General features: G+C 58.3%; 14 protein-coding genes across 14 annotated transcripts; 5 read left to right on the top strand and 9 right to left on the bottom strand.

Annotated features, from left to right (window-relative positions):
* Positions 1 to 522: 522 nt before the first annotated feature.
* SDRG_03843 (hypothetical protein) lies at positions 523 to 1,400 on the bottom strand. Its single transcript, XM_008609487.1, has 2 exons — positions 773 to 1,400; positions 523 to 725 (listed from the first exon to the last, which is right to left on the bottom strand). Exons 1-2 carry the CDS (start codon positions 1,383 to 1,385, stop codon positions 622 to 624), a joined length of 717 nt encoding a protein of 238 aa, XP_008607709.1. The 5' UTR covers positions 1,386 to 1,400; the 3' UTR covers positions 523 to 621.
* Positions 1,401 to 1,859: 459 nt separating this feature from the next.
* On the top strand, positions 1,860 to 3,423 carry SDRG_03842 (hypothetical protein; the record flags this gene model as incomplete). Its single annotated transcript, XM_008609486.1, has 4 exons — positions 1,860 to 2,684; positions 2,747 to 3,029; positions 3,086 to 3,190; positions 3,236 to 3,423. 4 exons carry the CDS (start codon positions 1,860 to 1,862, stop codon positions 3,421 to 3,423), a joined length of 1,401 nt encoding a protein of 466 aa, XP_008607708.1.
* SDRG_03841 (hypothetical protein) lies at positions 3,359 to 4,833 on the bottom strand. Its single transcript, XM_008609485.1, has 3 exons — positions 4,107 to 4,833; positions 3,866 to 4,059; positions 3,359 to 3,821 (listed from the first exon to the last, which is right to left on the bottom strand). The coding sequence occupies exons 1-3, from the start codon at positions 4,805 to 4,807 to the stop codon at positions 3,436 to 3,438; spliced, it is 1,281 nt and encodes a 426-aa protein (XP_008607707.1). The 5' UTR covers positions 4,808 to 4,833; the 3' UTR covers positions 3,359 to 3,435.
* A 967-nt stretch (positions 4,834 to 5,800) lies between these two features.
* On the top strand, positions 5,801 to 6,658 carry SDRG_03840 (hypothetical protein). Its single transcript, XM_008609484.1, has one exon. It carries the CDS (start codon positions 5,893 to 5,895, stop codon positions 6,595 to 6,597), a length of 705 nt encoding a protein of 234 aa, XP_008607706.1. The 5' UTR covers positions 5,801 to 5,892; the 3' UTR covers positions 6,598 to 6,658.
* Positions 6,620 to 7,077, bottom strand: SDRG_03839 (hypothetical protein). The gene has a single exon (XM_008609483.1). The coding sequence runs from the start codon at positions 7,068 to 7,070 to the stop codon at positions 6,729 to 6,731; it is 342 nt and encodes a 113-aa protein (XP_008607705.1). The 5' UTR covers positions 7,071 to 7,077; the 3' UTR covers positions 6,620 to 6,728.
* A 1,875-nt stretch (positions 7,078 to 8,952) lies between these two features.
* SDRG_03838 (hypothetical protein) lies at positions 8,953 to 11,965 on the top strand. The gene is made up of 11 exons (XM_008609482.1): positions 8,953 to 9,223; positions 9,271 to 9,335; positions 9,383 to 9,449; positions 9,497 to 9,858; positions 9,907 to 10,156; positions 10,199 to 10,336; positions 10,386 to 10,461; positions 10,510 to 10,979; positions 11,027 to 11,614; positions 11,655 to 11,759; positions 11,814 to 11,965. Exons 1-11 carry the CDS (start codon positions 8,969 to 8,971, stop codon positions 11,907 to 11,909), a joined length of 2,472 nt encoding a protein of 823 aa, XP_008607704.1. The 5' UTR covers positions 8,953 to 8,968; the 3' UTR covers positions 11,910 to 11,965.
* SDRG_03837 (hypothetical protein) lies at positions 11,880 to 13,350 on the bottom strand. The gene is made up of 5 exons (XM_008609481.1): positions 13,003 to 13,350; positions 12,844 to 12,958; positions 12,495 to 12,798; positions 12,112 to 12,402; positions 11,880 to 12,061 (listed from the first exon to the last, which is right to left on the bottom strand). The coding sequence occupies exons 1-5, from the start codon at positions 13,100 to 13,102 to the stop codon at positions 11,984 to 11,986; spliced, it is 888 nt and encodes a 295-aa protein (XP_008607703.1). The 5' UTR covers positions 13,103 to 13,350; the 3' UTR covers positions 11,880 to 11,983.
* A 193-nt stretch (positions 13,351 to 13,543) lies between these two features.
* On the bottom strand, positions 13,544 to 14,167 carry SDRG_03836 (hypothetical protein). The gene has a single exon (XM_008609480.1). It carries the CDS (start codon positions 14,120 to 14,122, stop codon positions 13,595 to 13,597), a length of 528 nt encoding a protein of 175 aa, XP_008607702.1. The 5' UTR covers positions 14,123 to 14,167; the 3' UTR covers positions 13,544 to 13,594.
* A 553-nt stretch (positions 14,168 to 14,720) lies between these two features.
* SDRG_03835 (hypothetical protein) lies at positions 14,721 to 15,869 on the bottom strand. The gene has a single exon (XM_008609479.1). The coding sequence runs from the start codon at positions 15,786 to 15,788 to the stop codon at positions 14,835 to 14,837; it is 954 nt and encodes a 317-aa protein (XP_008607701.1). The 5' UTR covers positions 15,789 to 15,869; the 3' UTR covers positions 14,721 to 14,834.
* Positions 15,870 to 16,218: 349 nt separating this feature from the next.
* SDRG_03834 (hypothetical protein) lies at positions 16,219 to 18,132 on the bottom strand. Its single transcript, XM_008609478.1, has 3 exons — positions 17,896 to 18,132; positions 17,189 to 17,845; positions 16,219 to 17,138 (listed from the first exon to the last, which is right to left on the bottom strand). Exons 1-3 carry the CDS (start codon positions 18,085 to 18,087, stop codon positions 16,818 to 16,820), a joined length of 1,170 nt encoding a protein of 389 aa, XP_008607700.1. The 5' UTR covers positions 18,088 to 18,132; the 3' UTR covers positions 16,219 to 16,817.
* Positions 18,133 to 20,333: 2,201 nt separating this feature from the next.
* On the top strand, positions 20,334 to 21,045 carry SDRG_03833 (hypothetical protein; the record flags this gene model as incomplete). The annotated part of the gene is made up of 1 exon (XM_008609477.1): positions 20,334 to 21,045. The coding sequence occupies exon 1, from the start codon at positions 20,353 to 20,355 to the stop codon at positions 21,043 to 21,045; it is 693 nt and encodes a 230-aa protein (XP_008607699.1). The 5' UTR covers positions 20,334 to 20,352.
* Positions 21,046 to 21,058: 13 nt separating this feature from the next.
* SDRG_03832 (hypothetical protein) lies at positions 21,059 to 22,627 on the bottom strand. The gene has a single exon (XM_008609476.1). The coding sequence runs from the start codon at positions 22,611 to 22,613 to the stop codon at positions 21,156 to 21,158; it is 1,458 nt and encodes a 485-aa protein (XP_008607698.1). The 5' UTR covers positions 22,614 to 22,627; the 3' UTR covers positions 21,059 to 21,155.
* A 395-nt stretch (positions 22,628 to 23,022) lies between these two features.
* On the top strand, positions 23,023 to 24,000 carry SDRG_03831 (hypothetical protein). The gene has a single exon (XM_008609475.1). The coding sequence runs from the start codon at positions 23,048 to 23,050 to the stop codon at positions 23,708 to 23,710; it is 663 nt and encodes a 220-aa protein (XP_008607697.1). The 5' UTR covers positions 23,023 to 23,047; the 3' UTR covers positions 23,711 to 24,000.
* SDRG_03830 (hypothetical protein) lies at positions 23,923 to 25,208 on the bottom strand. The gene has a single exon (XM_008609474.1). It carries the CDS (start codon positions 25,066 to 25,068, stop codon positions 24,010 to 24,012), a length of 1,059 nt encoding a protein of 352 aa, XP_008607696.1. The 5' UTR covers positions 25,069 to 25,208; the 3' UTR covers positions 23,923 to 24,009.
* Positions 25,209 to 26,534: the final 1,326 nt, after the last annotated feature.

The following is a 26,534-nucleotide window of genomic DNA, read 5'->3' as shown; positions in this document are numbered from 1 at the left end:
TCAGTGACCCGATTAAATGCAATAAAATCGCGAAAAATACACTTGGACCAGTGCCCGCCACGTGCCCGCTTGGCGCATCGTAGAGATGTTTCACTAAAGCTCAGTGGTCCAATGCACTACTTTTGTTGTTTGTCCACTCGGTCCTCGTACGCCTCCCCATGCTGTCTCGACTTCAACTTCAACGCGTCTTGAATCACCCAACTACGAGGCGCACTGCAGAGTTCTTTTTTGACATGCAAAGTCATCCAATGCGTCAGTGAAATGGTGAAGGACTCCTGCAGGTGCCTTTACACTAGCATGTAATTGCGTCGCGCAAGTCGGCGAGTACGCGGAATAAGATTTCGAAAGCTCCTTCTATTGCGACGCCACCGCGTAAAGTCGTCTCAGCCGTGCTTTGGGAATGCAAAGTCGTCCCACATTTAGCGAAAAGGTTGTCAATGTACGACTGTACTACTAGGTTTGATAGTTAGCATGAGCTCCTTCGCGTAACCTGCTTAGGAATTCAGTGACCCGATTAAATGCAATAAATCGGGTAAATTAACTAGGGCATGTGCCCACGACAGATAGATCTAATTAATGGTATTTCGCCGTGGCGTCGCGGATCGCGCTGAGCTCTTGTTGCTACGCAGTAAGTGGCGATGGACTCGGAGCGACGGCTGGCGGCGTGATGATGCTCGTCTTGTCTTTGGCTGCCTTGTCCTTCTCGGCCGTCTTCTTTTGTTGCGCTAAAATCCCGCATAGTCGATGTCCCCATAAATGAGAGAAGGGTTACCGGCCTCGTGGTGACCGGCAGACGCGGCAAGCGTGGATCGCGCGACAAGATTTGGGCTGCCACCCTTGTTTTTCTTGTGACGGCTCTTCTTTGTCTCTGGCGGCGTCTTCATCTTGGCGATCACGCCTGTCCGAAACTGAGGAGTGCAACCGCTCTTCACGACAGCTCGGAGCAGAACTTCGACTTGAGCAGCGCCCACTTCAACGTCGTTAGTGGCCGGTGGGCTCCGGTGCCCGCGAGGGGCTCCCTGAGCAAATCGAATGTTGTGCGTCGAAACGAGCAGAGCGCGGCCGCTCGCATGTATCGCCGCCATGCCGAGCGCTGTCACCGTGAGGGGTCGTGAGTTCTTCCCCTTCTTCTTGAGCACGATAATGACGTCGTCCTCGAGGTCGAACGGAGCGTGCAACCAAAGCGTCGTCCGCACGTTGCGGAGGTCGTCGTCAACATGTACCATCCGGAGCGCCCGGACCACAGCGTCCTGCTCGAGGGCAGACGAGACGATGGACCGCATCAGCCTCATCGAGTCGACGCTGCCAAGTCCGAGGTCGGTCTCAACCGTGCTCGTGTCGACGTAGCGCTCATTCTTGGTCGTCTTCTTCACCCACGCCTCCATGAGATCGCGCTTTCAATGTGAATCAAATTGTGGGTTTCCCACGCGTGTTTTTACACGCATATGTGAAAAACGTGAATTAACTGAGAAAACGCAACTTGACCTGCTGGGATGTTTCGTACAGGAGAAGGAGGGGCTCTGGTACGCTACCACAGGTAACTTACAAGTGATACTTTAAAGCATCCTTATCTTGTGATTGCCAATATCTGTCATGTCCGAAGCATGCGCCATAAGTGGCCTCTGCCTGCGTGTGGACTGCGCTTGTCAAGATCGCCAAAGGACCCATTTGTTCCACCAATCCGAAGGATTGACGCGTTTAACCCTTTTCGTCCACTGATTGGCCGGGTGTTACTCATTTTGGCCAATCCCAATTGATTCAAAAGTACACCAATCATGCGTCGGTATTTGCATCTTTTGCACCAATCCCCGTGCGGAATCATCCGGCCAATCCTTCGTGCCAATAAGATTCCAGCGAGAATGGACCATCTCCTCAACACGATGGCCGAGGCCGACGACTCGCAGACGCAGATGCCTGACGACTCGGAGACGCAGATGCCCGAGGAAGCGCAGACGCCGTCGCTCGTCATGATGCTGCAGATGCCACTCGACATGTCGGAGCGGGTCGGCGTCCATGGCAACGAGACCGACGAGGCGAACCACGACGACGACGAAGACGACGACGATGGCCGCGTCGCGTTCCCGCGCGAGCTGGCCGCGCCGGCCTTTGATGCGATCGAGGGCGAGAGTCCGGTCCTCCTCGACGGCGTGCTGCCCGAGGCGCCACCGGGCCCCGACTTTGAGTTTGCCCACGTGCTGCACACAAACGACATGGTCGACTACTCCTCGAGCAGCCACATTCGCCGGCGCGGCGTCAAGGCCCGCGTCGTGCCCGTCGCGCGGTACTTTCCGCTCGTGCCACCGCCCACGTACCAGCCGCCAGGCAACGCGACCAAGTCGATCCACCAGCAGGTCGCGCTGCGCCTCGCCTTTTTGCGCAACAGCCGCCCGACGAAATCTGAGCTCCTCGAGCTCAGCGCGTCGACGGGGCTTCCGTGGCTCGAAATTGCGACGTGGTTCAAGGGCGAGCGCTGGCGCGTCCGGCGCGCTGGCGGCCTCGTCTCGCTCGAAGGCGGCAAGCCGACGCCGAACGCATGGGCGCTGGTCATGGACGGACTAGCGCTCGAAGCGCCACGTACGATCGCGAGCGCGACCAAAGCGACGATTGAGACGCGCACCAAAGAAAAGGCGGCGCTTCGCAAGCTGCTCACGCCGGCGCAGAAGGCCCTCAGCACGGCCTGGGCGGTACGACTTATGACGACTCTTGCATCAAAGGTGTCGTCTTGACACTGTCTGTGTCGGTGTAGATGCAATACGCCGACGTCGAAGACGCCAACGACCGTGCGTTCCGCGTCGGCGCGCTCGTCGACCACATGGACGTGCGCCGCCGCAAGGAGTTTCGCAAGCTGCTCGTCGGGGAACCAAGCCTATCGCTGCGGTCCGACACCGACTCCAAGATCCGCAAGTCGTGCGCCGACGCCACGTGCACGCGCGAGGTCGTGGCCGCGCGCGCCGACCAGTGCTGGTCCTTTATGGAGTCGCGCTTTGGTGCGGCCAACGACCAAGGCGATGAGAAATACGTCGACGATGGTATTTTCGTCGATTTTCCCGTTTTTTAGGATCGTTTTTCATGCAATGTCGAGTAGAGGGCAACATTCTGCTCGATGCGAGTCTGCTCAGTGGCATGGAATGCATGTTCTTGCGGCACCGCGACTACTTCATGGCGCTCGTCCACCGCTTAAAAGTGCATGGTACGCTCGTCTCTCCTGTCTACTACCGGTCCAACTCCGCTCTAGACTTTTTCCAAGAACTTTCCGACCGCCCCAACAAGCGAGCGCGCGTCGACGGCCAGCCCGAGGTCATGCCAGCGACCGAAGACGACGCTCTCCCTGCACCGCGCCCACAAAACCATGGCATCAACCTTGGTCACGATGAAGAAGAACACAACCAGCAAGGCGACAATAGCAACCGGGCAATCGTGTAAGAATGGTGTAAGTTAAAGCAAGATCTCATTGTGGCAGCTTTGCGTGAGCACCTTGCGCGGGAGGACGACGCAGTTGCGGACAATGATCTCGGGCGCGCAGAGCACGGACGTGCCAAAGATGGTCACGTCGCGCGGGATCGACGTGTCGGCGCCCGTCGGCTTGGCCATCGTGTCATTCGGCGGTTCGCCTTCGACCCGCGCCCACTCGCCGACCGTGCAGTTCCAGCCCAGGATCGAGAAGAGCACACATGCATGGTCCTTGATGGTCGCCCCGGCGAGCACGATCGAATGGGCGACGCGGACCCCTTTGCCAATGCTGACGCCGGCGGCGATCACGACATTCGGGCCGAGCTTGGCGCTGGGGTGGATGGTCGCACTGGGATCGATGACCACATTGCCTAGATTCGCACATGAGCACTTGCGCGAGAGCGATATGCCATGCCTTCAATGTGCGGCGAGAGCTTCCCGCCCGTCGACGAGAGCAGCGTCGGGTCGACGTACCGGTACCGCTGCATGTAGAGCTCCGAGCACATGACGGCCATGCCAGGCGTCTTGATCTGGCACCAAAAGTCACCGGTCTCGTACACGTAGAGCTCTTGCTGGCCAGCCATGGGGATCAAAATGTCTTGCTCGAGGCTAGCGCACAGTATCAAGAGCCAAGAAGCACAAATATCCATGTCTACCTGAGGCCGTTGACGCATTCGTGGAAGAGAGGCTTGTACGGGAACCGCGGCTGGTTGCGGCTGGCCTGCGCGGTGCGGCGGGCGTCGGCGCGCGCGTCGCCAACGTCCATGATGCGACCAAGTACTTTGATGTTGAAGAGGTAGATGCCGCAGTTGATGAGGTCGCTCACAAACGTCTCGGGCTTCTCGGCCCAGTGGACGACCTCGCACGCGTCGTCGGCGACGATGCAGCCGTACGTTTTGGCCTCGTCGGGAAACACGCGCTTGCCGAGCATCGTGCAAGACGCATGCGTGCGCAGGTGCTGGTAGACCATGTCCTGGAGCGGAAAGCTGCAGCAAATGTCGTAATGGAGCACGAAGAGCATGTCGGGCGACCCGAGCATGATCTCGTCGAAGAAGACGCGGAGGCCGCCGGCGGTGCCCAAAGGCTCGCGCTCCTGGAGGTACCGAATGGGCACGAGGATTTCACGCATGACAATGTCGAGGAAGCGCGCAAAGAGGCCTTCGTCGTGGCCGCCGATGAGGAGGATCTCGGTCATGTGGGGCACCTTGGCGCAGGCCTCGACGTGGTGGTAGAGCATCGGCCGGCCCGCGATTGGGAAGAGCGGCTTGGGCTGGTCCATCGAGAGCGGGCGAAAGTACCGGTCCTCATGGCCGCCGACGAGGATCACGGCCTTGGACTTGGGCTGGCACCGGGTCATCGGGTCGACGCCGCCTTTTTTTTCTTGCCAAAATGCCCACGGCCAATCACAGGCCAGCCAAACGCCAATCAACGCACTAGGACGCGCGTGACAGCGGCGCGTCATTGCCTCCCACAACGCATAGCTCGCACGTTTCGATGACATGGGATCGCAACGGACGCCAAGGGACGCGCGCCACAGCCCGGCAAATGGCGCTTCCACTGCTCCTGCAGTCAGATCAAAATACAACGACCAGCGAAATGACGCGGTTGCAGCCGAGCGGCATGGGGTTCATGAGGCAAGATGAGGCTCCATCGATAGGGAACGCGTTCATCGAGATACAGCCCCGGACCCTTCCTAAGAGCCGCGTTCCTGCGGTACGTGGCCCTCCTGTAGCAGCGGCGGCGATTTTTGCGCAGCGCAAATCGACGTGCCAGAACACTGCTCTGGTTCAAGCATCACTCGTCCTCGCGAGATCGACGATAAGGCATCCGACGCAAATGCTTGTCGTTGCACGACCCAACTGTAAACCAGCCAGGCTCCTAGCCCAACACCAGGTGCGCAACGATAGTACATCAAATGCCGGTCTCTGAGATGCCAACGAAAGCAGAGAACTGTGCACAGCGTAAAGTGGGAAACGGAAGATTCTTGCAGTGATATAGCGCATCGTTGCTCGCAGCTGCGGATCTCGCTGCGGCTGCCGCTTACGAAGGCGGCGACAGAGCCCCATGAAGAGGCCAACCAGCGCACAGAAGTCGCTTGTTCGTCAATCGATGTTCGGTGCTGGCCTTCTTCACGACGCAGGGATTGGGTGACCAATCAAGCACGCGGAACCTGTCCTCTCGGACTGCCACGTCATATTTTTGTGGCAACGATGCTCTGACATACTCCTTGTCCAAACCAAACCTGCGCACGGTACTGTAGTGAGAGCGTTTTGAGAGAGCGCTGTTGATGCAACAAGCCTCCTCCCACTCGTAGCATCAGCCAGCGTATCTTCCCCACAATCTGGTTCAACCCCTTGATATTTGATAGCCTGCAAGAATACATAAAAACACGTCACCGATGCTGACGGTGGGCGAAGTGGAACGAGGCCGAAGTCAGCCGCGATGATCCTGCACGGCTTGTCGACCATCGCGCTCCTCGCGCTCGGCCCGCTCAGCGTCTATGGCACCGCGCTTGGCGCCGTCGGTTGCAGCCACGGCCTCTCGGCGGTCCTCGCGGGACTGTCGTTCTTTGTCTTCTGCGACGGCTGGTACTTTCTCGACATGGCCATCTACCAGCTCCACCTGCTCGTGCTGCCGCTGCCGACCAAGCCTCGCACCGACTTGGTCGACACGTACGTTCGCCATGGCCGCGTCTCGCTCGGCGACATTGACCGGAACGGCCACTGCAACAACGCGCGGTACCTTCGCGAATGCGGCTTTGGGCGCCGGGACTTTTGGCGTGCCAACGGCGTCTGGGCCATCTTGCGCGCCGAAGGCGGCAACCTCGTGGTTGGCGCACAGACTGTGCGGTATCGGCGCGAGCTCTCGTTGGGCCAAACGTATGCGCTCGAGACGCGGGTGTTGGCGTGGGACGACCAGGCGTTCTACGTCGAGCAGCGCTTCGTCACGCGCTGCAAGGACGGCAAGCAAGACTTTGTGCACGCGATCGTGTACGTCAAGAACAACGTGCTGGGGCGACTGCGGCCGTCGGCCCTCGTCGCCAAGGTCGCGCCAGGTCTGTCGCCGCCGCCGATCCCGGACGAAGTCCAGCTCTGGATCGAAAGCAACCTCGCGTCAAGTGCATCCTTGCGCCCCAAGACCAACTAGACTCACCACACAAATCAAGACGGATGCGATAAATAGATCTCTTGTTGCACGACGCTCGCCATCATCTTCTTCCTAGTACGACGACGGACTCTAATTAGGGCTAAACTACACGGACACGGCTGGGCGTCTCTTCACGCCTCGTCTTCCGAATCATCCTCTTCTTCGTCGTCCTCTTCGATGACCTTGGTCAGCGCCTTGTCCTTGGGCGCCGTGAAGAGCGCGACCGTCGGCTTGATCGAGAACGACTTCTTCATAAACATCATCTCCTGGATGATGTCGAGCGTGTCTTCGTCCGAGCCAATGCAGAGAAAGTTGGAGAGCGCGCGGTGGGCCTCGTTGAAGGTCGTCGACGGCTGCAGCATCTTAAAGTTGAGCGTGTCCATTGTAGTACGGAGCGAAGAGGAAGAGCGTTCGAAGGGCGGCGCCGAATTGGAAATGACCCAAATCGGCGCCTGCGCTGTGAGATTACCCATCTCCGTCAACGTGGCCGAAATTATTCGGTGTCTCAGATTTCGAAATTTGCCCCAGCTCCGTCTCAATCACTCGCTACTTTCTCGCAAGCGTCTCGTGTTGAAGGTGACCCATCGTGATACACTGGCGCCATTGCAGGTTGCGCAAAATGCGACCTGGGCGGCGCATAGCACCAACAAAAGAGTCGAAACATGAGGAAGGGTCGTCAAGGAGGATGGCGCTACCCAAGTAAAATTACGCAGAGAAATGCATTGAGGACGGGAAGAAGACGTTCGTGAACGGCCTGTCTGCAGCGTCTCTGGTCTGCGTTGGCGTGACGCACGGCGAGTGGCCGAGTAAGTCACAGAGACGCTGTCGAGAAAGCGCCAAAAGAATCCATGGCTGGCGTCGCCAAGGCTTTGTCCTAATCAGGACAAGTGATGTGGCATAGAAAGCCGAAAGACCGAATTTGAACATGCCCGGCGCAGACGTTGAACTTGAGGATTCCAAGGGACACAGTGGGATCGTCTCGTACAAGTGCGCCGCTCCCCATGCATAGCAAAACCGAGTTCAATCCCGATAAAGTACGCTTCCCAATGATGACGGAAACCACCAAATTTGCAGACGCGACGCGTCATAGGGCTAGGACTATGACATGTCGAAGCGACTTTGGCCAATCAGAATGCGATAAGATCGGTGTCACAGCTCCTGCGCTGAGGCGCTACAACGCGACTCGCGAGCAGCTGGACGAGCCTGCGTCGGCGGCGAGGGACGATGACGCCGCTCTACGACCTTCTACCGTTCTCGTTCTCGCCGTAGGAGCACTTGCAGGCTTCTTCTTCTTCCAGCCATTGACAGCAATGGTATCCGATGCGCGCTTTTCTTGTGGCCAGGACGGACCTTGCACTTACCCACTGTGCACGATGTCAAGCGTGCGTTCGTAAACACACGCGCGTGGTCGATGTGGCGGTGTCGCGCTGCATGGCCAAGACTGCTACATGAACGTGCGCGCAGGAGGATCGCGGGCCAGAAGCCAAGCAAAAAAAGACGTCATTTTGTAAAGGACCGGGCGGCGAAAAAATGAAGTGCCTTGGGTTCAAGTTTGTTGGCGGTCGAGAAGCAGCCAACACTCTGCGTGTGCTGCTTCGGAACGTCCGCATCGCATACAGGAGCGGGGCGCAGCTGGTGCAGGGATTTCTCGCTCGAACGAGCTCTCGTGCTGCCAGCTCATCTCGACACAGTGGTGCATCCATTCCGTCATCAAGGTTTCCACCCGGCACTGTCCGACCCAGCGCCGCCATTGCTCTGGACAGCGCTCAACATGAGCTACGGCAGTGTCTTCCTGCGTGTACGAGTAGAGGCAACTAGTAGGTACCCATGACCTCCTTTGCCGATCCCAGCCCTCGAGCTATGAGCCTGACTATCTCTGCTCAAGCTGGAGAGCGCCACAAGGACATCAGCTAACAAGGCAAACAAGGCATTTGGCGAGGCGATTTCTCCGGCTAGCGCCAGCCTCGCGACGTCTCTATTTGCAGATTGCTGCGGTCGTGTAGAGTCCTTCGTCAAGGGTCATGCGCGAGCTACCTCGATGTTGACGCCTGGTCATGAGCTAGCCCAGCGTGCACTTCAGGGGGCCCACGCCTGTGTCCAGGGGTAACCAAGGTCCACCGACACCAGCGACAGGCCAGTGCAGCTAGCGCAGGCTTTGGTCCGAGCGTCTCGCGCAGCCGTCTTGACCTGCAGCGCCGAGGTGCTTGACGCCTGCCATGTCCATGTAGCATGCTTGGATTGGTTAAAAGCGGCTCGAAAATCGCCGTCTTGACCAATCATAGGGCGGAATGGCATTCTTTTGGCCAATGGCATCGGGGCAATAGTCGACCACAGGCGCACAAGTCAGTTGGGAAGACAGAAAGCAGCGACGATGAGCATCAAGCTGCGCGATTTGATCCGGAACGTCCGCGCGTGCAAGACGGCCGCCGAGGAGCGGGCAGTGATCGCGAAGGAGAGCGCCTTGATCCGCACGGCCTTCAAGGACCAGGACAAGCAGTACCGCCACCGCAACGTGGCCAAGCTCCTCTTCATTCACATGCTCGGGTACCCCAGCCACTTTGGGCAGATGGAATGCCTCAAGCTCATTGCCGCCAACAACTTCTCCGAGAAGAGAATAGGCTATCTCGTACACCGCGTCGCACCGCTCTCGGCTCATGTGCGCTATGGTGGTAGGGTCTCATGCTGCTGCTCAACGACCAAGAGGAGGTGTTGACGCTTGTGACCAACTCGCTCAAAAAGTACGTGCCTCTGCGCAGGCCATGGCCCTCTCAAAGCGTGCTTCTAGCGACCTCAACCATGTCAACCCGTTCGTGGTCGGGCTCTCGTTGACGGCGGTCGGCAACATTGCCTCGGTACGCATGGCTGGCTGGCCGTATCAATCTATCGACCGCTACTGTAGCCCGACATGGCGCGCGACTTGATCACGGACATTGACAAGCACCTCAAGAGCGAGAACGACTATCTGCGCAAGAAGGCCGCGCTCGCGTGCGTCCGCGTCTTCCGCCAAGTGCCCGAGCTCGTCGAGGACTTTATCGAGCCGATCCACGACTTGCTCAAGTGCCGCAACCACGCCGTGCTGCTCACGGGCGTCCAACTCATCATCGACTTGCTCTTGATCGACCACGAAGGCCACATTGGCTACTTCAAGGCGCTCGTGCCGACGCTCGTCAAGGAGCTCCGCAACCTCCTCTCCAACAACTACACGCCCGAGTACGACGTCTCGGGCATCGTCGACCCGTTTCTGCAAGTCAACATCCTCAGGTACGTCGATTCATCTGGGTACGGTGCAGGCGACAATCGGAACCGTAGCTGCCTCCGCCTTCTTGGCCAGGACGACGACGAGGCAAGCGAGGCCATGAACGACGTGCTTGCCCAAGTCGCGACCAACACGGAGACGTCCAAGAACGCGGGCAACGCCATCTTGTACGAGTGCGTCTCGACCATCATGTCGATCCAGAGCGAGAGCGGGCTCAAGGTGTTGGCGATCAACATCCTCGGCCGCTTCCTCCTCAACCGCGACAACAACATTCGCTACGTGGCGCTCAACACGCTCTCCAAGGTACACTCTCCCTCTCACTCTCGCGCTCACTCTCATGTACAGGTCATTGCGGACGATGCGCCAGCCGTGCAGCGCCACCGCAACACGATCGTCGACTGCTTGAAGGACCCGGACGCGTCCATCCGGCAGCGTGCGCTCGAACTCATTTACGCGCTCGTCAACGAAACCAACATTCAATCCGTACCGCTCCGATCTTAGTCTGCACGCTCACGCTGCCACGTATCTCTAGTTGGCGCGCGAAATGCTCAACTACCTCGTCGTGTCGCCCAACGACCAAAAGCCCGCGCTGTGCTCGCGCATCGCTGGTACACACGGTCTAGATCCGCACGAAAATTGCTCACAAAGGTGACTAGATGCGGTCGAGCGGTACGCGCCGACGCAGCGTTGGCACATTGACACGCTCATCACGATGCTCTCGATTGCGGGGAGCGCGCTCACGGACGACCGCATTGCGAGTTCGCTCATCGTGCTCATTCAGAAGAACCCGGAGCTCCACGGCTATGTGGTGCACAAGCTCTTTTGGGCGCTCAAGGAAGACATGAGCCAGCTCGCGCTGTCGCATGTGACCTTGTGGTGCCTCGGTGAGTACGGCCGCGCGCTCGGCCAGGACCCGCCGGCCGACGAGGAGACGCTTGTCGGCAAGTCCAAGGTCGAGGATGCGGCGATCGTCGACGTACTTGTGACGTGCATGCGTCACCAGTCGGCGACCGACACGACCAAAGCGTACGGGCTCACGGCGGCCGTCAAGCTCACGACGCGCCTCCACGACCCGACGGCGATTGCGAGCCTCGAGACGCTTCTCGCTGGCTACAAAAACTCGCTGGTCTGTCGTGTTTCTTTCAATGTATCAAGTTGATAATGGTGGCGTAGACGGTCGACTTGCAGCAGCGTGCGGTCGAGTTTGTTGGCTTGCTCGAGCCGCGCTGGAGCAGCATCCGACCCGACGTCCTCGCGCCGATGCCCATCATCGACATGGCGCGCGTCCGCACGCGGCAGTCCCAGTCGCTCTCGATCTCGGCCGCGCCCATCTCGAACGCGAGCGACTTTGCAGAAACTAAACCGACGGCGCCGGCCGCCAACCTCTTGGACCTCGACGACATTTTTGGTGGTGGCGCGCCAACGGCGCCGGCGCCGGCACCTGCACCGATGCCGCCCGCTGTCGACCTGTTGGCCGACCTCTTTTCGGCGCCGACACCGACACCGACGCCGGCACCGGTGGCCTCGTCGGCCGCCGCCGATCTGCTTGGGATGATGGCGCAATCAGCGCAGCCCGAGGTCGCGGCCGTCGCGCCGCCGGGCCAGCACATTCGCGCATACGAGAAGAACGGGCTCTCGATGGACATGGAGCTCTCCAAGCCCAACCCGTCGGACCCGTCGATCACATACATTTCGTGCATGTTTACGAATGCGTCGGCCTACCAGCTCGACCAGTTTGTGCTGCAGGCCGCGTTTCCCAAGGTATATTCTGTCGTTTGGACTTTAGCGATGTCATATGTAGTACATTCGCCTCATCATGGAGCCGCCGAGCGGGACGACCGTGCCGGCCAACATGGGCGGTCGCTTGACCCAAGTCGCCAAGATCCAAAACACCAACCACGGCGAGGTACTATCCCACAATCGTCCTTGTGGTCTAGGACGTTATTGACCACATGACTAGAAACCCATCATGATGCGCATCAAGCTCGAATTCGTCATCAACGGCACCAAGATCGAAGACATGGCGACCGTCAGCACCTTCCCGCCGGGCATGTAATTTGTCGAAACGATAGACAATCTGTCGTGTTGTTGCACAATATCGTCTTCTCCTGTACTTGGTTTTGCGGCCCATTACGCATGGAGACCCTTCTGGACGTAGCTCCAGTACGGCGCGCGGACCGGGTCGACCACCATGAGCTGCTCCAAGATCTACGCCACAGAAGCCATGAGCCCTCCTGATGCAAGCAAGAGGCACCTACCTCGGTCGCCGACGCCACGTTGACCGGCGTCGGTTCTTGCGATAGAATGTCGACAAGGACACTGGCCGCAAACGTGCACGTCGGGTGCGCCGCGTAGATGGCTTGGCACTTGGCTTGGATGGTCGGGAGCTCGACAAAGTCCTGGTGCGCGATCCAGCCGCGGAGATAGTTCCACGCGCTTTCGTTGTGCGGCGCCTTTGCAATGTACGCGAACGCAACGTCGATCTCTTGCGCGCGCACGATCGCGCTCGGCGGCGAGTGGTTCATGACAAACCACCGGTGGTTCCACGCCTTGAAACATTGCAAGTTAGACAATTTGTGCTCAAAATACGCAAAAATACATAAAATACACACAAAATACACAAAATGACACAATAGCGTACCGAGTTGTTGCGCATGTCGTGGGCGAGCATCTCGTCGACGAACGCGATTTCGCCGTCCCAGAGGTCGAAGCGCCGCACGACCCATTGGCGGTACGACCAGCAGTGGTAGTTCTTGCTGTCGTCCGAGAGCGCCTCGGCGATGAACGGCAGCTCAAACTTGGGGTCGTTGAACCGGTCGACAATCTCGCGGCGGTGGTGCCAAATCTGGTAGTTTTTCGGGTTGTCGAGCGCCTTGTCCATGCAAAAGTCAAGTTCGTCGGCCAAGTCGGCGCCGAGCGCCTTGAGCACCTTGCGCCGAAAGTGCCTACGCGTAGCACTCGCGCCCATGTGCCTTGCCCACGTAGCCTACCACGCCGTGTAGTTGGCCGCGTTGCACTCGATGACGGCCTCGGTCAGCGTCAGCGTGCGCTGGCTGAGCTCGTCCGAGAGCAGCACGGCGCGGAAGAGGTCCATGACGTCGCGGTCTAGGCACACGCATGAGGCGACGCATGCGTATGAGGCCATGTACAGTAGCCCGAGTAGTTGATCGGGGCCGCGGGGTTCGGCCCATCGTCCTGCGGCACGCGCTGGACGTCGGCCCACTCGGGATTCTGGGGACCAAAGTCCATCCGGATGAAGAATGAGTCCGGTTGGAAAAGCCCCGCAATTCGCACAGCCAAGTACCGTACTTCGCCGCAGCTTCCTTCCTCCGAGCACGATGAGTGTACTCTGAGCTTCTACTAGTTGGCGTGATATAGCAGCGGGACTGCAGCGTCAGGCGTGCAGCTACCGGTAGGCCGAGCGTCGCAAGGTTGCTGCGACCGACAGACAGAAGAACCGGGACATGCTGCAGCATAGAGGTTGCAGCCGCGGTCGTCATGAACATGTGCGACAGCAGCGGGCCTCTCTATCACGTGGCGCTGAGATATGGACGGTGTCAATGAGCTGGGACACATTGGCCAAGCTTCGTCGGGTCGATGCAGCGCTGCGACGGCGTGATGGACGAGACGCGTGTCCCAAGGCGCTCGCATGCACGCGTGATGCAAGGTGCATCACTGAAGAAGTGACTAGCTCCACCAAAAGAACGTCGACTCTATTAGACATGGGCGAGGAGGGACTTTCTACTGCAGCTTCTTGGCGATTTGCGAGACTTCGGCCGTGGCCTTTTGCGCCGTGGCTTCGTTGCGCAGCATGTAGCGGTCCGAGGCCCAGCAAAAGAGAAAGCAGATCGTGCCCATGGGCGTCTGGTCGTTGTCGAGCTCGCCCTTGACGTTGTGCACGCGGAGGTTGTAGACCTGGGCGCCAAACCAGCACAGCTGGATGAGCATGAGGCTAAAGCCAAGCTTGAAGAGAAGGAGCGGCTTGTAGAGGCGATGCAAGAAGAACACGCACGAGATCGACGTGACAAGCGACAGGAGCTCGAACGCGAGGTTGAACTGGAGGCTGTAGCCGGCGCCGCTGAAGAGCGAGAAGGCGTGGTAGCCCGAGACACCGCCAACCATGGCGCAGGCCTTTGTCAAAAAGTCCTTCCAGAGGCCGTTGAAGTAGACGGTCTTGGCATGGTGCGTGAGCACCTCCTTCTCGAGCTGCTGCGGCGACGGCGCGACCGACTTGGCCTTGGTGCCGGCTGCCTTCTTGAATTGACCCATTGACTTTGGCGATTGACAAATGACGCCGATTGGGGCAAATTCCGTGAAAATCGGCCAATCCCATGCGACTCATTTTCTCAATACAAACCCCAAGTTCGTTTTTTGCGACCGCAGGTAGCGACACGATGGGGCAAGTAACGCAAAACCGCCTTTTGTAGATTGCAAGTTGTAGAAACGTAACCAGTAGAGATACAAGTCGGATTACAATGGACTATTGCCCGTTTTTGACACGCGGTTGGGTGCATTTCTGAAGGCCAGATACACACGGGACTCTGCCGCAACTGGCATGGCAGTGCTCTGTCTGCCGCTTGAAGCGTGCAGTGTAAGTCATGCTGGCGATGCTGCGTACGCCCAGTGTTGTCCAGTGCATCGAACGCATTCTGGGTGGTTCACGCTGCTTTGCTTTGCCTTCTCAGATATGCACATCCGATTCACAGCCTATCGCTGCCACGGAGGCCGATGCGTCCAAGGTACGTACCGTGGTTCCTTGGTTGCCTTCAACGAGAAGCTCAACGTCTTTGAATTACTCGCGTCGCGGCCATGCGCCGAAGCATAGAACCGTCCACGGCAAGGGGCCTCAGAGTTGACATGTCGCATCCAGTGTTTACCAATCACATATTCTGTTTGTATTGTTTTGATTTATTTGAAAACAACTTGATGTTTGTAGGATAAATAATATGTCGTATTTTAAATATAGATCGGAAACACTGGTTTAGTGCCCCACAACACCGGACGTCTGGGCGGCCGCGCACAGCATCGAGAAGGAGCTGAGCGGGCGCGACGGGAACGACGTGAGGAGCTTGTCTTGGAGGACGTCGATGGACTCGCCAAAGCAGAGCGCCCGGAGCGACTGCAGCTCGCGCTCGGTCTGGAGGATCTCGGCCATGCTCGCGTCTTGGTACATCTTGGGCTGGTACGTCGCCGTGCCAATGCGCCGGGGAATCTCCATGCCCGCAATCGCGCACGTCGCGAGCTTCTTGGAGACGCGCATCGGGTTGCAGCCGAGGCGGTGAGCAAGGAACGACCGGAGCGACGTGCCCTTGCGCAGCTGGAGCTGGCCCTTCATGAAGGCCTCGATGAGCTTGCTTGCGTACGTCTGTTCTTCGCGCGACCAGTAGCCGACGCGGTTGTTGGCCGCGAACGAGAGGCCGCCGCGCTCACTGCGCATGGCGCGCTTCGGCAGCTTGTCCTTGACCGCGAGGTCGAGCTGCTTCTCTTCTGCCACCGCGCGGAGGAAGGACGCCTTGAGGTCATCGACCGACGCGAGCTTGGCGGCCGCGAGCGCGTCGACGTTCTGGCGCAAGTAGCGCTTCTGGCCGAGCTTCTTGGGGATCGAGACGCCGGCAAAGTTGAGGTGGTGGCCTTCGCCCGAGAACTTTTTGGAGATGCGCATGGGCGGGCACTGGAGCTTCTCGGCGAGGAACGACCGGAGCGACGTGCCGGTCGCAAGGTCGGCGAACGCGCCGAGGATGAAGCACTCGATGAGCACGAGAGCAAACTGCTCTTCTTCCGGAAACCATTTGCCCATGCGGAGATGCGGCGCCGACGCGCGCGGCGAGTCGCCGCCGTTGGACGACCGAGGCGACGACGACATGGAGGCGTCGGTCATGTCGTGGTCGTCAAACGCGTCCAACTCGATGGGCGCGAGAATGCGAGAGAGGTCCATCGTGAAGAGGTTGATGGGGGGATGGTGCTGGTTGACACGAAATTGTAAAGTGAGGTGCGTGGAATCTCTGCTTTGCCGCTGCATCCATATGAGACAGTGGTGGCTTTCTTGAGCTTCAAGAGCTCGGCGGGCGACGCCACATGCTGCCAAGCGTGCAACACTTCAACCCACCGCAGCCCCTGTCCCGTCCCGCAAATGCAAAATCATTTTGTACCATATATGTATTATGACAGGTTTACAGTAGAGTGTATGTGGGGTTGAAGATCAAAACGAATCCATTCTGTATTGCAAAATATAGAAACGCAGAGGTCCCGAGCCCGACACGCTGATGGCGCTGGCAAAGAAACGACCCGGCCTGGCGATCGTGCGGACTTGCTTCCTGAAGTTGCATTTCTCTTGCTGTACATACGACATATCGCTATCTATTCAGGGACACGAGGGTTGATATTGATATGCAAGTGTCTTGGGTCAGAAAGCATCGCGATGTTCACCGACTCTGCCCACAAAGTATTTTCGTTTGGTTGAAGGCACGACAATGAACAGTACTTGGAGGACGCGAAACGGCCCGTAGAATACCATGTAATTGCACTTGCGTCGGGCGGGACCCTTTGCGAGGCCGCGCGACACGCCATTCCTGAGGTTTCGGAACACACCCAATTCACCAAATTCCTTGTGAGAAAAGAGGTGGTTGCAAAGACCTTGCGTTGCGAGGACGGAACGAGCGAGCGTTTGGCCCGATATGTGCAGTGAGCAACGCATGCGCCATGGGCGCATCGCTTCAGAAAATCGGTGTGGTTGCAGAAACCATACCAAATCGCGCTGACCAGACGCGTACACGAACTCGAGGTGGGTGCCAGATCCAGCGCCACCAGATGGCAAAATGAAATGCAAAGCTACACTTCTGCTCGTCATCGCACGGATGCAAAGAAACCGGCGCCTGGTCGGGGTACGCCAGCGGGATCTGCAGAGAACGATAGGTCGTGCGTTCAGGGACGAACGACGGGACCGGTACTGACCATGAGCGTAGTATTAGCACGTGAAGACGCGGACGACGGTCGCGATGGGCGTCCGGCATATCGGGCATCCCGTCGCTTTGCGCTGATGCTCCTGGAGACACGGGTAGCAGCCCGCGAGGTGGCCACATGGCACAACGACTGCGGCGCGCGGCTGGTCCATGCAGATGACGCAGTCGTTGTTGGCCTCGAACGCGCCGAGCTCGAGCGGCGGCGCCGACGGACGCACCTCGGGGCACGGCTCGGGCCCTACGTTGTAGCAACGCATATCTTGCTTTTGGTCCTCGAGGGTGGTTTCGATAGAGTTGTTGTTGCTGCTGCGTTGTGGCACATTGTCCTAGGCAAGATGCATGCAGTTGACCTGGCCACCGGACAGGCGGAGCGCACCATTCGGGGTGGCAGTGGCGTGAACGCGAGCGGACCGAGGAGCTCGACCCACTGCCGGCGACCGTCCTCGGTCTCTGTCGCAAAGCGCACGCCGTTGGCGCTGTAGCTGGGAAGGTGCCGGCGCCCACGGATGCTCTCGGACCGTGAGAACGCATCGCGCTGGTAGCGCTGGATGGTCGCGTTGGGCGTAAAGTGGAACGTGTGCTTGCGCACGTGGCGGCTCGACGACGTCGGCGAAACAGCGGTCGCGGCCGCGCTCAGCAAGAGGACTTTGGTGGGCTTGACATCGTCCGGCTCCTTGTACATGGCGAGTTCAAGACACGACTGGTCGGTCGTGCACTCGAGAAGCATGCACCACTGCTTCTTCCACTGCGTAAAAACCGAGTGGCCTTTCTTGACGTAAAGGAAGCCCTTGGCCGTCACAAACCGGCGCGAGAGTAGCAGCGCGACCTCCCGCTGGCCGGCAAAGCGCGCAAGGTCGATGGCAGCGAGGCCATCGTCGTTCCAGATGTGCGCGTCGCAGTTGGCCGACAGGAGCTTCTCGACAACGCCGACCTTGTTCTTGGCCGCCGCAAAGTGCAGCGCCGTATTGCCGCCGGCGCGGTCGCGGACGTTGACGCCCGCACCTCTCTCGAGCAGCATCGATACGAGCTTGTGCTAGCCATACATGCTAGTTTCGGCTTGTGGATGGGTGCTGTAGGTCATACCTTGCCGCAGAGACTCGCCATCATGAGGGGCGTCGTGCCATGCTCGGGGTGGGTCCAGTTGACAAATATGGCCGCGTCCGGGTGCAGCAGGATCGCGCGGACCTTGTTGACGTCGCCCAGCCGCGACGCCTTCCAGAGCATCGCGCCGGACGCATGCGGCGGCGGCGTCGTCCGCGACTCGGTCGTTCCCATGCTCGCGCTGCTGCTGCTGGAAGCGTAAATGAGCTGAGATCGCCGCGTGGCTATTTATAGATCGAAACCAAAACGCCAATCAACGGCAACGAAATTCTGTGCACACAATTGTTCTTCCAAGACATTGTCCAACTCGACTAGGGTATATAGACGTTGGAACTAGCGTCTTTGAACGGTAGGTCGCAGCTACTCGGTACGGCAAGGACCTTTTTCCATACTGAAGTAAAAATGCCCCATAGAATCCACGTAGGGGCTAAAGCTAAAAGCTAAAAGCTAAAAGCTAAAAGCTAAAAGCTAAAAGCTAAAAGCTAAAAGCTAAAAGCTAAAAGGTGAAGCAAGAAGCTGGAAGATCCATTGATGCAGTTGAGCTGGTGCACGCGTGCTCCGGCACAAACTAGGACACCTCTGCATAACAACATCCGTTCATAGACTCACTCAGGTGGTGATGAAAACCATCTATCTCTCCCAAACACGGGTGTGGGGCATGCAACGAGTCCGCTTCTTGTTTACATGTACAGCAGCAAGAGTCATCTCGGTGGCTCTTGACAAGCTGTACTAGTACGTAACGCTGCGAAGGCTACACTACGGCATAACCTATTCCCATACCGCCCTTCTATCAACTGTCATGTAGCGAGTTGTTCGTTGGTGGCGTCTTTCGTGTCGAACGAGTGGGCGCAGCGTTGGCATCGCTGTCAACGCATCCTGCGACGCTTACTCGATGTCTGCATGCTTGCACTGTAGCATTACACAGTGAAGTTAGTAGCTAGAGCAAATGATTAGGGGATTTGTGTCCTCGACAGGCGAGCGCGCGATCGATGCGATAGCGTACTATACGTAACAACACGAGTCGCTCGTCGTTGGCGAGCTGCTAGTAACGAGCTCGCGGAGGGCAGTCGCAAGCCCAAGCGACTGCTAGATGTTGCCTCGCGACGACTCTACTCATGTACCGAGGCCACTGGCGTCAGCCAGCATATTATTCCTGTATGGAAACTACCGCACGCTCTAGACGCTGTCCTTCACGTTGCTCCTTTGTGTGAATCAGTATGAAGAAGTGTATTGCCGATAGTTACCAGAGAGAGCTGCAGAGTGGCGTACCCAGTCTGCCTGCTCTTGCACCGGGCAAGGCGTGCACCTCGTACGAATCCGTAGACGACGCTTTCGAGACGACTACAACGAAGTTCACGTGGTGGCTGTCTCTAACGCTGTGTTGTGCGGAATATCGAGTCGTTTTGTCCGTCTACCTAGTCGACGACCTACTAGTACTGACTGCTATGCATTTGAGTTCGGGTCCCTAATTCCAGTACATTGTCGTGCATTGTGGCACCTACGTGTGGTCATGTTGCAGTAGTACAGTCCTTGTGATGTGATGGCCTAGATGACTGTCTCTCGACGCTTCCAGAAAACTTTTTGTGGGGAAATTGCGTCGCTCTTCAAAAGAGCCGGGACCGCTTCATGGATGCTGGTATAACATCTACTCGTGCTGCACTGTACCAATTCTTCATGGATGGATCACGCAAGTTGGATCCCGACCGACTCTATGGCCAATCGATGGCGATTTTGCATTCTAGTGCGCAACCCTTCGCGGACAAGAACTGCGCACGTTGTCGTTGTCGTTGAGCAGCATCTCCGCGCTTATGCCTTCCGCCTGTCGACCACAATACGCCTGGATCGCTGAGCTTATTCGTTGTGTTTTGCTATAAGAGATGTTTTGAAACGAGGACTCAAGCGGGTTCTCCGAATCTTCTCAGTTGACCAGACGACGACGCAACGTCGTTCGCTGGGCGGCTTGAAGGCAACTTTGTATACTTGCACGTAGTGTCTGCACTGTCTAAAGCGTATGATGGTCCATCAACAAAAATCGTGTTACATTTGCTCACGTTCAAAGGTAACTGCCATAGAAAGCGAGCATATTTTCTAACAACAAGTGCACGTCAATGCATGGGCTGCATCAAGAGCACACCTCCAAATCTGTTCCAATCACTTCCCGTGTTCACATTGAACACGGTAGTACGAAGTGCTGTTGTCGCCTCTCGAACGTATCGTACCGGCAAGGGTTTGACGAAACGAGCAAATTAGATAACGCAAACATATGTAACAATGAAACCGGCTGGCTATCGGGTTGGTTGACGTCTGGACCGGCGTGCACCCAGCTGACAAAGCTAGCCGTTTACGACGTAATGTCTGGCCTATAATAGGCCACCGGATCATTTCGCGATGATTGTACGACGCATTTATTCACAAACTTGCGCGCTCGTTCTCACTACGATGGCCGACTACTCGCCGGTCGCAACGACCTTTGTCCTCCTCGGGGTCACGTGCTGCTGCCTCGGCTACCGCCTCGCCTACATGATTGCGCTCTTCCTCGGTCTCCTCGGCAGTCTCTTTACCTTCTACGTCTCGCCTCTCGCCGCGATCGTACCTATTGCGATCGTCACCCTTGTCTTTTACGCGGGCCACCGCCACGGTGGCCTCGACGAGGCCATGCGCTTGACCACGCTGACCTTGATCGCGCTGGCCATGGCAGCCGTCGGCGCCATTAGCGCTTACGCGATGCGTCCGGTGGTCGACGTCGCGTTTGGGATCGTGGCGGGCGTCTGGGCGGCGTTCGTCGCACTGCTCTTTCTCCGATGTACGGAACGCAACGCGCTCATCGTGGCGACCTCGACGCTCGGCGCCGCCCTCGTCATGCACGGCAGCACGTTTGCGGTGCAAAATGGCTCGTTCGATTTTCTCCACCTCATTGGCATGTGCACGATCGAGTCGGTGGCTATTCCAATCCAGCTGCTCTGTGCGATGGGGCAGCCGGCGTGGCGCCGCCCAAGCCTCGCAGCGACGGCATTGGCAACGCCGACCCCCCGCGACGACGACGACGACGTGCTGGCTACACCACCGAGTGCCGACCACGTTTCAATTGCTATCAGCACTCCCTCCACTGCCATCCACGAACAAGACAAGTGAGTTTCTTACCGACAGTAGTTGTAGTTGTCGTCGCTGTTGTTATTTATTTCGGAATGCAAAATTGGGGTATCATGCGAACGCAGACAAGTTGAACGTTTATAACTTTAGCATCAAGTAAACACTTGAAGCACCGATTCGATGGGGGCGCGGCAGACAGGACAGAGCGAGACGTCTTGTGCGAGGCAGCGGCTACAGCACGCAAGATGCCGGCACGGAAGCGTCACGCTGTTCTTTGGGGCGTCCAAGCAAATGATGCACTCGGCGCCGTCGTTCGCATGCGACGTGATGGCTTGCCGGTACGACGGCGGCGGCCCACGCACGTGCACAGGAAGTGTCTCGTCGAGGGGCGGCGCGCTTGGTGCTGCCATCAACCCCGGAAACGACGGTGCAGACGCTGGCAGTGGCTGTGCCGCCACAGGACCGATGGCGAGCTTGTCAAAGTTGAAAGGCAAATTCGTTCGGGAGCTTGGTCGATGAGTGACTCCTGGGCTCGGTGGTTTGCATGCTGAGGGCAGGGAAAAGATTGGACTCGATGGCATACTTGCTGGACTGACGGGGTTGCTGGCTGGACTGGCGGGGTTGCTGGCTGGACTGGCGGGGTTGCTGGCTGGACTGGGCGGTGCTGCACGGCTCGTGGTTGCGTGCACTTGATGCTTTTCGTTCGCAGCCAGCGATGCTGCAATAAACTCGGCAATGCCGTCAGCATACGGGTTGGTGGCTTGTGGGACAAAGACGTCGGCGGCGTTGGCGTGTCGGCGGCTCTGCACGGCCACGACAATCCCAATGTTGCACCACTCTTGCACCGCATTTGCCGATTCGACGAGGAGGCGGAAGGCCCGAGGTTGCTGCTTGGCTCGCGGCAAAGCGCCCACGTCGCGGGTAAACGTCGATGGACGGTACGGAACCCAGATCGCCGCCGGTGTAAACCGGAGCTCCAGCGCGTCGTCGGGGTGGGCCTCCAGGACAGAGACTTGCGGGTTGAACCAAGCGACTTTGGTTGGGCACACGCTGTCCTTGGTCGGGTAGAACGCGAGCTCGTACTGCGGCGTGGCTTTTTCACCCGAGACACGCAGCAGCCGCACAAAGCAGCGCCGCCAGCTCTTGAAGACCTTGGCCGCGTTGCGATAACTCATGGGCGCCTGGAACACTTCCATCGCACGCAGAAGCGCATCGACGCACGCCGTCTGAACCTTGAAGCGTGCGACGTCCAGCGGCAAAAGACCGAGCGCGTTCTGGCGGTAGACGTCGGCGCCGTGCTGGAGCAAGAGCCGCACAATCGCGTCGTAGCCATAGTACGCAGCGACGTGGAGCGGCGTGCTCTTCTTCTTGGTTCGCGTCGTCGCGTGGACACGGACGCCTGCTTCGATGAGCAGCAGAAGCGCGGCCGCGTGGTTGTGCAAGGTGGCGGCGAGCAGCGGCGTCGTGCCCTCCATCGGGTGGCGGAACTCGAGCATGGGCTTGAGCGAAATGTCGCTGCTAATGCGCCTGAGGAGCTTCTTGAGGTCGTCGAGCTTGCCGTGGCGGGCGGCCTCCCAGAGCGCTGCGCCGACCGACCTCGCCGGCGCCATGACGTGGGCAGAGCAAATATGGGCTGCGAAAGGCGACTCAGTAGCCAATCCGAATCGAGGTCCACTTCGAACTTCGTGCCCCCTTTGTAATTAATTAAACGCCCTCAGAACTATTGGTACTTTGTATCTGATATTAATCCGAAAAATGTACTACGGGAGGATTCGGCAGATGCCACCTTGCAGCACAGAACACCGTCCCGCAAGAGCAGATCCGCTGCCACAACGAGCCGATTGCCGCGCCGTTGGCATCGCGCCTTGCGCAGTGAGAAGAACGCATGTTTGTACTTGCATTCCTTTGGTACGGGCTGCAAGCGCGCGCACCTCTTTTGCGTCGTACAGATCGAGGCAGCAAGGATGCCGAATTTAAGAAACTTCGATCGAAGGGCTTTCGACCAATCAGTTTTGGGACCAATGATCCAGTACTTGTAGCAAGCATGGCCAAGGGCAACGACGCCGACCTAACGATCGAAGAGCGCTTGGCGCTCAAGAAGAGCGGCTTCGCCAACGCGCCCAAGGCCGCGTCCTCGGACGAAGGCAGTGGCGACGACGACGATGGGCCCACCACGAAGCGCGCCAACAAGAACTGCCCGCGCGAGATGACCTCCAAGCGACCGGTCGCTCGCTTCCGCGAGGTGCTTCAGATCCGAAAGAAGGCGTCGCGCGACCCGCGCTTTGACGCGGCGAGCGGCAAGCTCAACGAAGACCTCTTCAAGAAGGCGTACACGTTTCTCGAAGACTACAAGGACGCCGAGCTCGACGAGGTCAAGAAGCAGCTCAAGAAGGCCAAGAGCGCGACGCGCAAGGCCGCGCTCAAGGAAGAGCTCGCGTCACGCAAGCAGGAGCGCGCCGAGACGCACCGCGCCGACAAGATCCGCGAGGCGACGCAGAAGCGCAAGCGCGAAGAGCGCGAAGCCGTCGCGAACGGCAAGAGCGCGTTCTACCTCAAGCGCAAAGACAAGAAGCAGGTCGAGCTCAAGGCCAAGTACGACGAGCTCCAAGAGTCGGGTCGGCTCTCCAAGTTTATGGCCAAGCGCCGCAAGAAGAACGCCAACAAGGATCATCGGTGGCTCCCGACACAGCGCAAGGAGACGGCGTAATACATCCCTCCCATGTGACTGTCCAGCAGGACCGTAAATGTGCTCGCACCGAGGTCGGCAGAGAAGAGTGATGGAGACGCCATCGCAGGCGCGCGTTCTGGTAGAGAGGAGAGCGCATCTGCATTCTACCTGCTAGCAGACTCCTACCAGAGTGTGCTAGTACTCAGTACTACTACTTGAAGGAATAGGACGGCTCCGAGCACCGAGACAAACACACTAGAATGTAAGCTGGTGTTTTGTTTCTTACATCTGAAATCTGAAATCTGGCCGAAATCTGCTTCACCGAGAATCGTTTCCGACTAGATCGAAAGCGCGCGGTGGCGGCGCGCGAACGCTGCGTAAATGTAGTCGATCGTCATGACGTCATAGAGCGGTGCGGTCTTGTCACGGACGCAGACAGGCTCGGTAAAGCGCGCAGTCAAGCGCTCGATCAGCGCACTCTCCAGCGCTGGGTTGGATCGCTCGAGCTCCGTCAAGCCCGACGCCAGCGCGGGCCCCAAGAGCGAGAGGATGGACATGGCCATCGCGGTTGCATTCGGCGTCTGCATCGGCAACGAGATCGCGCGCAGCTCGATGCGGTCCCACTTGTCGACGACGACACTGGCTGCGGTAGCCACGTCGTCCATGCTGCGCAGGTACCAGCCAATGGCGATCGCGTCGAGCGAGGTCGGCGAAAGCAGATCGAGCGCTACGAGGTCTGTGAGCGCCGACTCGACCGCCGACACCATCAAGCCCATGGTCGACGCGCCGACGTCGGCCATGAGCGTCATCGACAATACGCCGTCGTCGACGACTTCGGCCGCACGTAACGTGAGAAAGGCGGTCAAGTCGGCGGTCGCTGCCGCTTGCCACGTCACGTCGCCCGAGACGTTGTCGGGCGTGAGCATCGGCCCTGGCACGGACGACGGCAACATGGAAAGCCACTGGAGCGCAGCGTACGAGACGCAGAGGTCCACCGAGTTGTGTGGCACGAGCTGCTGAAAGTTGCTGTTGTGGAGGACACCGGCGAACGCATTCGCGTGCGACGGCACGTACGAATGGTCCGACGCCAGCGCATCGACGAGCGCCGATACATCGGCGCGGCTGCTGGACGCGTGCAAGGCGAGATACTCGCGACGAGTCTCCCACGGAACGAGCTGCTCGCACTGCGTGAGTACGGTCGAGAGCAGTGGCATCGAATGGCCGCCGGCGCCAGCGTCCAGCACCCGAAGCGTGAGCGGCGAGGCCGTGCCTTTCGAGGTGACCAGCGGCAAGACTGCCTGCTTGAGCATGTGTGCTGTCGCGCCGACGAGGTCCGAGTGCTGGCTGCGATGAGTTGTCGAGAAGAAGCGACAGTTGAGGCGGTGGAATCGATGCATTGTGTGCGAGTATAGGGACACGGCGTTACAATGCGTGAAGCAAGAGAAGACGTTGGCACGAGGCTGTATATTCAAGAGTGATACTGGTAGAACCTCGTGGTGGTGACACCAGCTCACTGGCGATTGATGCCGTCTTTGTCCTTGTCGGTGCAGTATGATAATTGATTGGGCAAAATGAACCCGCAGCTACGTTCTCATTGGCCACGTGCAGGAAAAGGCGCGCATTGTGCAACGCAGAAAACGCGCGATAGCAGACTTGGCCGCAGCTATTGCGGCCAGCTATCATCCACACCACTTGCATAATAGCGCGCCCGGCCAGGCCGACGTGCACGCCTTTCAAGATGACGGGACGCTGCCGCCCATTTGCATCCCCGACGACGATACAGCATCGGTGGAAGCGATGCCACTACGCGTTCTTGGGCGCTAGTCGTAGCTTTGTGATGGCCTTTAGCGGGGTGGCGATGTCAACCAAGCCTTGCAGCACACCAAAGGTCACGGCAAGCTGAAGGCTTGTGAGCGACGTCGTGACGGCGATCGCCCGTGCAAAGCCGACAGTGTCATCGCATGTGAGTCCGATAATGCCGAGGTGCGTCGCATGCCCGGACGCGAGCCAATCGGCAAAGAGCGGTCGCCAGTACCCGCAGTTGTACTCGACTTCGTTGGGCGTCCAAACGTGTGCTCACGCTCATCGGCACTCCAACGACGGCAGCGGCACGGTCCGCCTTGCCCTGTGGGGCATTTTCGCCGACGCCGTCAAGGACGGGTGGCTCGGCAACGCCATTCTCTTCAAGGACTGCGAAATTGAGCAGATCTTGGGCCACAACCTCAGAAGTTCATTTCTGTTGCTCCTCCGTTGGTTGAAGCAGTCCACTGCACTGGCACGATCGATCGACGGCTACACTTGTGGATTCCACGTACACAGAACAAGTTTTCAACAAAAGAATTTTGTGAACACGAAAGCAGTCCAACCAGTCCGTGTTTCAAAGAGAGCCTGTGTGTGCCGAGGGCTGAAGAACACCAGGAGACAGGACAGCGGCAAAGCTGACTCGGATAAGCAACAGCTTTAGAGACCCCTGCTATTCCATGTTAAAGCACACCACTGAGCGTAAGCTGGCATCCAACTTCAATCTGGGCTGGCAAGGGAACGAGCCATCTTGGCGGATACAACCGTATTGTGTCCGGTTAAATATATTATCCGTATATAATTCCCCGGTCCAGTTAACACACCGAATTCACCAATGATGTACGACCGAGAACCCACGGTTGAGCTGGACGTTGCCGAACACGACAGTGATCAGGACCACTGGATTTTACAGAATATACGCACTGCAACGTGCACATCGCGAATATCTTGTGCAAGGGCGGTAGACGGCGGTACTATTGACGAATCGACGACGGCCACTCATGTACTGGTCTCTTTCGGGTGCTCCGTCGACACCTCCTCTGAGGGAGCAACCAACGGTGCT

Source organism: Saprolegnia diclina (assembly GCF_000281045.1).
Source record: "Saprolegnia diclina VS20 unplaced genomic scaffold supercont1.9, whole genome shotgun sequence".
NCBI lineage: Eukaryota > Oomycota > Saprolegniomycetes > Saprolegniales > Saprolegniaceae > Saprolegnia > Saprolegnia diclina.
Note: the sequence above shows the minus strand (reverse complement) of the source record. Positions and strands in the feature narration are given on the sequence as shown.